Source organism: Eretmochelys imbricata, chromosome 6, assembly GCF_965152235.1.
Source record: "Eretmochelys imbricata isolate rEreImb1 chromosome 6, rEreImb1.hap1, whole genome shotgun sequence".
In the NCBI taxonomy this organism is placed as follows: Eukaryota; Metazoa; Chordata; order Testudines; family Cheloniidae; genus Eretmochelys; species Eretmochelys imbricata.
Window position 1 is genome coordinate 2,482,623 of NC_135577.1, and position 10,956 is coordinate 2,493,578.

The 10,956-nt window shown below is 48.8% G+C and overlaps 1 protein-coding gene across 1 annotated transcript; it reads right to left on the reverse strand.

Annotated features, from left to right (window-relative positions):
- Window positions 1–203: 203 nt before the first annotated feature.
- Window positions 204–7,370, reverse strand: LOC144266938 (uncharacterized). The gene is made up of 2 exons (XM_077820525.1): window positions 7,088–7,370; window positions 204–607 (listed from the first exon to the last, which is right to left on the reverse strand). The coding sequence occupies exons 1-2, from the start codon at window positions 7,368–7,370 to the stop codon at window positions 204–206; spliced, it is 687 nt and encodes a 228-aa protein (XP_077676651.1).
- Window positions 7,371–10,956: the final 3,586 nt, after the last annotated feature.

Below are 10,956 nucleotides of genomic sequence, written 5' to 3' on the forward strand. Positions count from 1 at the left end.
TCTAGTTCACAATGCAGTCCTGGCAAGAGCAAGGGAATTGCTCTTCTCCATCAGTGGGCTCATGGAGCGAATTAATGGTTTTAAGCAGTTGAAACTCTAAGGGCAGCCCATGGCAGTCAAAAGTGGACTCTATGGATATAGAATGAATCACCTATGAGGACACATCTTTTGAGTGATGGTTTTTTTCCATCAGGGTCTAGGTCTCACTGAGTATCCGATTCCTGCTCTGAATTTGAACCTTCTGGCTCAGGGTCTGGTTCCGTCTCTAATTCTTGCTCTGGATTTGAACCATCTTCCTCCTCGGGCTCTTGATCTTGCTGAGTCTCTGATTCCTGCTCCAAATCTGAACCACCTGTCTCCAGGTCTGGCTCAATGTCTGATTCCTTCTCTGGATTTGAACCGTCTTCCTCCTCCAGCTGTGGATCGGGCTCTGGATTGAAACCATCTTTCTTCTCTGGCTCAGGGTCTCGCTGAGTCTCCGGTTCCTGCTTTGGACTGAAACCATCTTCTTCCTCCAGCTCTGTATGGTGTTCTGGATTGAAAAAATCTCTCTCCCGTGGTTCTGGGTCTCGCACAGTGCGTGAATCTCGCTCCGGATTGAAAAAATCTACCAAGAAAAACAGAGGAGGAATAAGTGAATGGTATTCAATTGCAAATTGTCTTCTTTTGCTTCATGTATCTCCATACACTCATATAACCTGCTTAATGAATGGTGCAGCACACAGCTCTAGGAAATTCCCAGACTAAAGTTACGTTAAGTTTGAGAATATTTACAGATGTGATTCTAACAGCCCCATTCTGCCAACTGGCGAAGGGTGCATCCAACCCGATATTGTCAAAATATTTAGCCAACCAGAGTCTTGTGAAGTATCGTATAAAAACTGGTGAGACTCCAGTGAGAGTCAGGATGTGCAGGTTGTATATAGAGATGTATGCATAATCTTGATATACGTTGTGAAGGCCACAGACGGATTAAGGTTTCACAGGGCCCTGGGCCAGAGCAAGTCGGGGGGCCTCTCCAGCTGGAGCGTCACTGGCTTCAGGTAGAGAGGGACGGAGGGCCTTCGGGGCGCAACACGGGCGGGGCCCCAGCCTGGGTCAGGGGGGGTTTAGCCTGCCCTGGCCTATGATATCTGCCACATGTGTCTGTCCTCTATGTTGTTAAGCCCCGTATGGTTCCCCACTCCGAGCACCGTTTGGCGGAGGGATTCCTTTGATCGGCCTCTTTGGCGCTTTCCTCTACCTGCCAGGTGGTGACGCTCTGGCTTCATTCACGGCACAGAAACGCAAGGTCGCCATCCTCGTAGATGAGCACACTACAAATAATAAACAGTAAGAATGTACAGTACCTGGTGCACTGGGGTGCTGGCCCATGCCTGGAACGCCTAGGCCCTCCAAAAGTACAAATAAATACTAATAATGATTCTATTAAATATAAATAAATAATAAAATACATTACAAGGATGTAATTATCCTCAAACCTGCGTTATAAACTGAGGCCGCCCAGTGTTCAGGCTTCATTTACAACACCCAAATGTGATTGTCATGAGATGTCTCTGGCTAGGTTGTTGGCAGCACGAGAGAACTTGGACTGGAGTTTAGGACGAGCTTCTTCCACTAGGGGGCGTGTGCAACGCACACTAAAGGATATGGCGCTTTGGCTCCCTCTGGTGACGTGGCCACACCGAGGTTGATGCATTTGTGAGAGTTGGGTCTGTTAGCTCAGACACGTTCACACGTGGGTGTGGTTTTCCAGGACCATACAGGAAGGGGAGAAGGATCTGTGGGATAGGTCAGAAAGTCTGGTCTGCTTGTGGCGGTGATGAATTTAGCAGGGCTGGATGGAACTCAGGGTTTCCATACGGCGGGAAATGCCGCCTCTCAAAATTTGTTTTGGTTCCGAATCAGAATGAGATCCCGAAATTTCCAAATTTCCCATGAAATGAAATTTTTGAAAAAAAAAACCCAAGTCCAGTCAAAAAGCTGCGTTTTGAAAACAGCAAAATATTTCATTCTGACATTGACTATTTAAAAATGTATATTGTATGTTTTGACACAACTTTTCATTTCAAATACTATAAATATAATATAATTAATATAATATAACAGTGGTAGGACAAGAAGCAATGGGGTAATCGGCAGCCAGGGAGATTTTGGATAAATATTAGGAAAAACGATCGAACTGTAAGGGTAGTTAAGCTCTGGAACAGCTTCTAAGCAAGTTTGTGGAATCCTCATCACCGGAGATTTTTAAGAACAGGTGGGACAAACACCAGTCAGGGAGGGTCTAGGTTACTTGGTCCTGCCACAGCACAGGGGACTGGAATAGAGGACCTCTCAAGGTCCCTTCCTGCCCCACATTTCAATGATTCCATAATATAAAAAATGAAACGAAAATTCATTTCAAAATGAAAAATCAAAACGTTCCCTTCGGCTAAGGTAAAAACAGAACACGCTTCCTTTCAAGTTTTCCTTTTTCAGAACAAAATGTTGTCAACATTGACACATTCTTGCAGAAAGTCTGATTTTGATGAAATGGCATTTTCTGCCAGAAAAATATTCCATTGGAAAATGTTTGGTCAGCTATAGAATAGAGGGAAGAAGATTCTGGAAAGGGACTGTTGCCGTGCATTGTCTGTGGCATTCGGTGTTTTCATTTTTCACTCCCTTGCTTTTGCGTTAGGGCTGTCGTGTGTAGATCCATGTAACCGCAGCATTATGTGAGGTGGTCGTGCATTAATAAAAACAAAGATTGCACAGAAGAGGGGAAAGATGGCCTTCAGCATGGGTTTTGTTGGGCAGGATTTTTTCCTGTCAGGGTGGATAATAATTTTAATTAAAAATCAGATTATTTTAATTGAAATCATTTTTTTTTAAAAAAAGTCAATGGTTTTCTTTGTTAAAATAAATTTGTTTAAACCTAAATTTGAAGTTGGCAACCTATGTTGTGACCTAAAATTAATATTTTCTGTTAAACTCATTTGATTGAGCATATCAGATTTGTTTAATCAGCCCCCCCCTCCCCTAAGGAGAAAAAACAGCATCTTTAACTGCTTTTTGAGGTCAGGCCAGGGGCACCAGAACAGGGGAGGCCAGGGAGCCATGCCCGCCCGCACTGTTAAAAGGGGGAGGACTATGCCCTTCTACTTTTTACCGGCTGGAAGGGCGAGCGACGGGAGGCAGGGGGTGGAGAGGAGCGAGCGGCGGGCGGGGTTTTGGGGGGGGAAGAGGTGGTGCAAGAAGGGATGGCACAAGGGCGGAGGTTCATGGAGCAGGGGCGGTGTGAGGGCGGGGCCTTGCTGGGAATGGATGGCGCCAGGGTGGGAGCTCAGGAAGAAGGGGTGGGGCTGGGGCGGGGCTTTGGGGGGGGCAGGGCCACAGTTCAGGCACCCACATCTTTCGGGCACTTCCGCCACTCCTGGTTCAGGCTCTATAAATCTGGCACAATACGACCGTTCTGCTTCAAGTATGCCGCTGTATCATTTTTATGCTTTACAGTGGAGTCAATGCTGGTATTTACTTTTCTCCAAGTCACGTCAGTGCTTTCAGTTTCCATGGTGCAGAAAAGCTTACCTACTTTTGGTTTCAGTTTCATAGATTTGTAAATGATAAAGCCACAAGGGCAAAAAGTGAATCGAGTCAATAAAGAAATTCCTGGTTGGCCGTTGGAAGTTAAAGCCAGGCAAACTCCAAGGAGAAATAAAGAACGCATTTTTTTAAACAGTGTGGGCCGTTAACCGTGGGAACAAACTCCCCAGGGAAGTGGTGGATTCTCCATCTCCTGTTGTCTTCCGATCAAGACTGGACGCCTTTCTGGAAATCGCCGTACCCGAACACAAGTTATAAGGCTCAATACAAGAGGAACTAGGGGAAATTCTCTTTGTGTTACGCAGGAAGTCAGATTGGAGGTTCTAACCCTCCTGTCGGGCCTTACAGCCTATGAAAGTTTGCCAGGTGCCCAACTAGCAGGCGAGTTCTGCAGGGGTTGCTGTCGGTCTGTGTTGGGGTGCTCCTCTCGCGTGGATGCCACAAAAACGTCTCGGGAGGCACAGGCCACAGTGGGGAGCGCGTTGGCAGACTGTGCTCCCACAATGCACTGCAAGAGAATGTCATAGACTTGTAGGCCAGAAGGGACCGCCGTGATCACGTAGGCTGACCTCCTACACAACACGGGCCAGAGAACTGCCCCAAAATAATCCCTAGGCCAGCAAACTCCCGCAATATAATTCCTAGTGAGTGGAAATGGTATGAACCTGGCAAGTCGGTAAATTAAACAGATTCTGCCATACTCCAGGATTCTGTCCCTCATTCCAGCCCGGTGCAAGGCCTGTGTGGTGTCCAGTGATCACTCCGTGCTGAAGATGCTGGCAGATGATCTGCTTTGCTCTGGCTCCGGCTCCAGGTGGCAGAGCCCAACAACAACTAGATCTCCACGTTGCCCTGCTTGCGCTCTGTATCCCAGAAGCTCAGCCCTTAAAGGCCCAGTTCCACAGCATGCCCGCATCTCGGACCGAGGCCCTTCTGTACCAAATGTTGGCACCGATTCAGCTGTCAGAGTGGCAAGAAGAGGAAGAGACAGGGCATTTTAGCAGTGGCATGGCACCAGGGGAAAGCGGCGGGCGTCATTTCTTTAGTAGAGCGCTCAAGTTGCGTGCAGATGGCAAAGGGGGGAGGCAGCTGATGTAGTTTCCATTGCTAGATGATTCCCTTATGCTGACCGCTGTCCTAGACCAGGCTCACAAGCGCAGAGTGCTGGGACCACGTCATCGGGCAGACCTGAGACAACCAGCAACAGGCCCAGAACTTCTGCAGGAGAGAGGCCACGTGACAGGGTTGCGCTTAGCTCTTCCAGAGGGGGAAGAGGCCCACGGAGCGAAGCAGCAGCCAAGTAAAGGAAGCGGCACGTGGCTGTGGTGTGTAGGGTCCCTGGCTTGGGACCCAGAGTAGCCTGGAGGCCCGGGTCCGCCCACCCGCCAGCTCTGGAGGGGCCTAAGCCCCAGAAAGGGGGCACGGCTAGTTTAAAAGCCCAAGAAAAGGGGCTAGATATAAAAGAGGCCCAGAGACAGGGCTGAAGGTGGGGGGGCAGATCGACCGGCCTGGTGGGGCTCTTGACTAAGCACCAAGAAGGGGGTATGTTTCCGTTAGAAGCCCAGACAGGGGTCTAGATTTAAGGAAGCCCAAGAGGGGCTGAAGAGAGAAGGCCCCCTCAGCACAGTGGGGCTGAGTCCAGTCTGAGCCAGGGATTGGAAGACTTTGTTTGGTGTTTGCTTTGGATTCGAATCCTCCGGAAGGGGTTTGTTCCTCCATTTCCTCCTCCTTGGCTGGAGGGCTGAGCTACTGACGACCCGCTGAGTGAGGTCAACAACCTACAGGGGGCGCAAGGGGTGGGGCAAAAGAGATTGCAGCATCACAGCCGTCTGACAGGAGGCACTCACAAGAGGAGAGTGTGTCCCCATCACAGGCCGCATTCCTGGAGCTGTGTGAGGAATTTGCTCCAGCCCTTCAGCACCAGGACACGAGCCATAGCAGTGCACAGACAGGTTGCTATTGCCCACTGGAAGCTGGATAGACTGGATTGTCACAGATCTGTGGCTAATCAGCTCAGTGTTTGCAAGTCAACAGTTGGATCTCTGATGGATGCTGGATATTAGGAAAAACTTTAGAACTATACAGGGAGTTATGCTCTGGAATAGGGATCTGAGGAAGGTTGTGGAATCCCCTTCACTGGACAAGCAACTGTTTAGTTGGTCCTGCCTCAGTGCAAGGAGTTGGACATGGTGACCTCTTGAGGTCCTTTCCAGGCCCAACGCTTCATTTCTATGATTAAGAGTTAATCTGCCTCCACAAGGCATCACACAACACATAGTCAACCTGTGGAACTCCTTGCCAGAGGATGTTGTGAAGGCCAAGACTATAACAGGGTTCAAAAAAGAACTAGAAAAATTCATGGAGGATTAGCCAGGAAGGGCTGGGATGGTGTCCCTAGCCTCTGTTTTCCAGAAGCTGGTAATGGGAGCACATTGCCTTATAGGAGTTGTAGTTTGAGTCTCACCTGTGTACTAGGCTCCTTGGAGGACTACATCTCCCATATTGCAATGGGGCTATTTCCTCTGACAAAGCTGCACAAGGGCACATGGCTGAGTGCATTATGAGAGATGTAGTACAGTGAGGAAGCCTAGTGCATAAGGAAGCGTGAGGCTGCCAGGCTTCTGAATTACAACTCCCACCAGGCAATGTGCCACTATGGGAAAACAGTTAAATATTGAACTGACTCCAAACAAAGCATTTCAGTAAAACTGAAAAAAAAAATTTCTATAAAAGTCTCAATGTTTCATCCTGATTTGGGTTGCCGACAAATGTGGAAATATCAGAATTTACTGCAGGATGGAAAATCTGAGTATCACTCTGCTTTCAATGCAACAGTAAAGATGTATCCAAAAGTTTCTCTACAGCAAAGAAGCCAGGTTATGAATCCCGTGGGAACTATAAGTCTGAATGTCCTTTGAAGCAAGGATTTTTTCATTGTGTTGACTTAATAGAGAGTGTCTCATTAATTTCCTTTTGCTTTCATTTTATCTCCTTCTTTATCTGCTCTGCTCCTCTCTCTCCCCACCTACTTCCCTGCAAATTCTTCTTTCCACTTCTCCTCTTCTCCATGGCCTAACGGCCTTGTTCCCTGCTTCTGGGCATTCCTCTCCAGTTGGAGGCTGGCGGCTTCGCCCCCATTGGTGACCCCAATCTCTGAGGCCAACCTCAACTTGTAGCAGCCCCCCCCAAGTAGATCCAGCAAGGCTGGGCCAACCCCTTTGTTTCCAGCTGCTTTGACAGACTTCCAAGCTCTCCTTTGCCAAGATGGGCCTAGACACCTGTAGAAAAAAGTAGGAAAGAAGGATGAACCAGAGTCATCTGCCTCCGGACAACCAGCACGTTCTGGGTAGCGCATGTGTGTGGAACAGCTGCTTTAGTGCACTCCATCGCTCAGCCACAGAGTTGGCACTGATGTACCAAGGGAATGCAACATGCCATTCGGGCACTGGTGTAATGGCTCTTCCGGCAGGAAACCAAATCGGAAAGAGATGCAACTCACCATATTCTGAAGGTTGCAAAAGCCGATTTGTGCCTGGGAATAAGATTTCTAAACACTCCAGAAAGTCTCGGCAGGTCGACTCCCCCCTTTTCTGTATGTAAATCAGCAACTTCCTAATTCTGGCCGCTTTGTCTTGTAGCTGGTTCAAGCTGTCATACTCCTCCTCGGTGATGACGGACTGGGCTAGTAACTCATCCAAGACGCTCTCGGGGTCTCTCTGAATGATTCCTATCAGCTCTTTGCGTTTGGTGCGTATAGCCGTGTATTTGTCACCAGTGGCCATTGCTACCGAATCACAGGATCTGGAATGATTTAATAAAATATGACATGAGATACAAGAACTAGAGTTAGAGAAGGTGCGAGGGTTAGAATCACAGAAAGGTCAGGCTGGAGGGGACTTTGAGAAGTCATCTAGTCCAGCCCCTTGTGCTGAGGCAGGACCAAGTAAACCTAGGTCATAAGTGACAGGTTTTTGTCTGGCCTGTTCTTAGAAACTTCCAGCGATGGGAATTCTACAACCTCCCTTGGAAGCCTGTTCCAGAGCTTCACTACTCTTACAGTTAGAAAGTGTTTCCTAATATTTAACCTAAATCTCCCTTGCTGCAGATTAAGCCCATTACTTGTTGTCCTATCTTCAGCGGACATGGAGAAAACCTGATCACAGTGCTCTTTGGAACAGCTTTGTAAATATTTGAAGACTGTTATCAGGTCCCTCCTCTGCTTTCTCTTCTCTAAACTAAACATGCCCAGGTCTTCCGACCTTTCCTCATAGGTTATGTTCTCTTATCATGTTTGTTGCTCTCCTTTGGACTCTTTCCAGTTTGGCCACACCTTTCTTAAAGTGCAGTGCCTAAAATTGGACACAGTACTCCAGCTGAGGCCTCACCCAGGTTAAACAATCTGTAAAATTAATCAGATTCCTCCATTTCTTCTTGGAAGCAGAATGGTTCCGCTATCAGAACTGGGCAAATAACAGCTGTTTTGGTTCATTGGCAATGCAAAAAATAGAAATTAAAAAATTGGATCCAATGAAATGTTTTGTTTGACCTGCAAAAAGCAAGCACTGGTTCCATTTTGAGCATTTTTAAATGCTTTTGATTGTTTGTTTTTTTTTAAAAAAACAAACGCAAAATTGAAGGACTTTTGGAAAAAATCATTTCAAACTGGTAAATTGAAGCATTTGGTATCAGAAATGTCAAAATTTAAATGTTTTTATTTTTATTTATTTTTGGAATTTGTTTTTAGCCTTAATTTTTTCCCAGACCAAAACAATTCAGTGAAATCAACATAAATTTATAAACTGTTTTGTTGTTGCCGAATTTGCGTTTTGTGCCCGAGTAAGTTTCATATGACAAATTCTGCCTAGCGCCCCCTGGAGTACCTACAGGGGGTATAAAGGTTCACAGTTTTGTCAGTTCACAGGTATCTGGGCCAAGACTTCAGCTCTTAGTCAATAATTTTTTGTCATGGTCCAAATTTCTTGGTCGAGATATACTCAAGCTCTGGACTCCAGAGAAACATTTTTCACACTGCAAGTGCCCATGTTCAAGGAACGTGTACAATGCTGTGAAATATACCCAGGGCCTATTGCTTATATTTTTAGTGCATTAAATGAAAAATAAAATCAAACCACTATATAACCTAAAAAACATCTCCAAGAAAGATGTAATAAATTGCAGCTGAGACTTTGAGAAAGTACTTAGATAAAATGTCGAATAGATGCAAATATCAGCATTAAAACACTTTCAGTCAACGGTTTTAAGTTTTGAATGAGTATTGTCAAATACAGTTATTAGAGGCATAGCTGTATATAGATAACATATTAAAAACTTTTTGGCCTTTTGTGGTTTCTTTAACCTAGGTATCCGAGTCTGAAAGAAAATAACACTTTGTACCCATGAACTCTTCAACCTTTCATCACAGAGTCAGAAGCACCTGGAAACCTTCTCTTGCTTGGTGATTTCTCTGACCTGTGTTTGCAAACCCACCACCCTCCTGGAGGCCACCCAACTTGCAGTGGATTCTCACCCAGACGCTAACATGTCCATCCTGCAGTTCCATGCCCCACCCAGTGTTGGTGGGTGCTCCACCCACCCAGTGGCCTGGATGACCGTAGGGGGATGCTCCCCAGCACCTGATAGCCTTAGGGACCCATGGCTGCAGGTGCTTCCCCCTCAGATCCTCCCCAAGCAGTGATGGCAGGTGCCCCTCCTGTCCGGTGGCCTCTGGTTCCACAAGAGAAGAATGCTTCACCCCCTCTCATCTTTCCATCCTGCACTGGGAGGAATCTCACCTACCTGTTGGCCTCTGTGTCCTAGCTGTTGCTTTGCTTAACCCTTTGTAGCCTATGATCCAATGTCTTCATGGATGCTGGGTCATAGGCAGCCTTTGCCGGCTGTGCTGGGCTTTGTTGATCACGATGAGTGTACCTCAGTGGTTCGGGGGCTTCTCGCTAGTCAGAGTAATTTTCCATTCCTGTCAGGGCCAGCTACAGGCTATGTGCTGCCCCTGAAACTTCTGACTGAGGGATGGGGAAAATAAGGAGGGAGGCAGCCAGCAACTCTCATGTCTGTAAGATTCTCTGGTGCAGAGAGAGCTCCTCTCAATTCTCTGCAATCCCAAGTCTACACCGGGACCGGCAGGGCTAGAACAAAGCGTGTCCCGCTTCCCGCTGTAGCCCCGAGTCCTGGCACGATTCCAGGAAGGGCTAAAGCCCCGAGTCCTGGCACACCCCGCGGTCCGCTGGAAAGTCTCTGGCGGTCCGGGTTTGGACCACACGGGCTGCCTATTGACGACCCCATCTTAGCCCATGCAAGGAAGGGGTCAGGGCCAGTTCAGATAATGCTGCCAAAATGTAACTGCAGCTCTGGGGCCTTTTATCTTTCCAAGTTAGGCGCTGAGAAAATTGTCCCTCCCCCGCCACCCCCCCCCGAAAACACCTTCAGAACTGCTCCTTTCTCTAGCCGTCATCTCAGAGGAGAAACGGAGAAGTTACTTGCTTTTGCCAGATGGCTACCAGCTTGGCTAGCTAAGTCAGTCCCTGGGTGCTTCTCTCCTATTTCTGACACCGGGGAGGTAAGATTTAGGGGCAAGAGCTGGAATAGCCGTAGTCCCATTTCAGAGCAGAGTGAAATATCCTTGCGTGTTTCACCTTGGCATTTCCATGACAATCGCTCGGCACAGCCTGCGTTAAATTCCCCGGCCTGCGCTCGACAGGATGTCAGACTGAATGATCATAACGACCCCTTCTGACCTTAAACCAGAGGTGGGCAAACTGCGGCCCGCAGGCCACATCTGGCCCGCGGGACCGTCCTGCCCGGCCCTTGAGCTCCCGGCCTGGGAGGCTAGTCCCCGGCTCCCCGCCTACTGTCCCCCGTTGCCCGCAGCCTCAGCTCGCCGTGCCGTCAGTGCTCTGGGCAGCATGGCTGCCAGTCCTGGTAAGGGGCGGGGAGCGGGGGGGATGATTAAGGGGCAGGGGGTCCCGGGGGCAGTCAGGAGACAGGGAGCGGGGGGTGGGGTTGATAGGGGGGTCCTGCCAGTCCTGGTAAGGGGGAAGGGAGCGGGGGGGGGAGGTTAGGGGCGAGGGGTCCCGGGGGGGGGGCGGTCAGGTGACAGGGAGTGGTTGGATAGGCATGGGAATCCCAGGGGGCCTGTCAGGGGGAGGGGATGTGGATAGGAGTCAGGGCAGTCAGGGGCCAATGAGCAGGGGGGTTGGATAGAGGGTGGGGTCCTGTGGGGGCTGTTAGGGGGCGGGGGTGTGGATAGGGATGGGGGCAGTCAGGGGACGGGGGGGTTGGATAGGAGGGCAGTGTCCCAGGAGGGGGCGGTCAGGGGACAAGGAGCGGGGGTGGGGTGGATAGGTGTGAGAG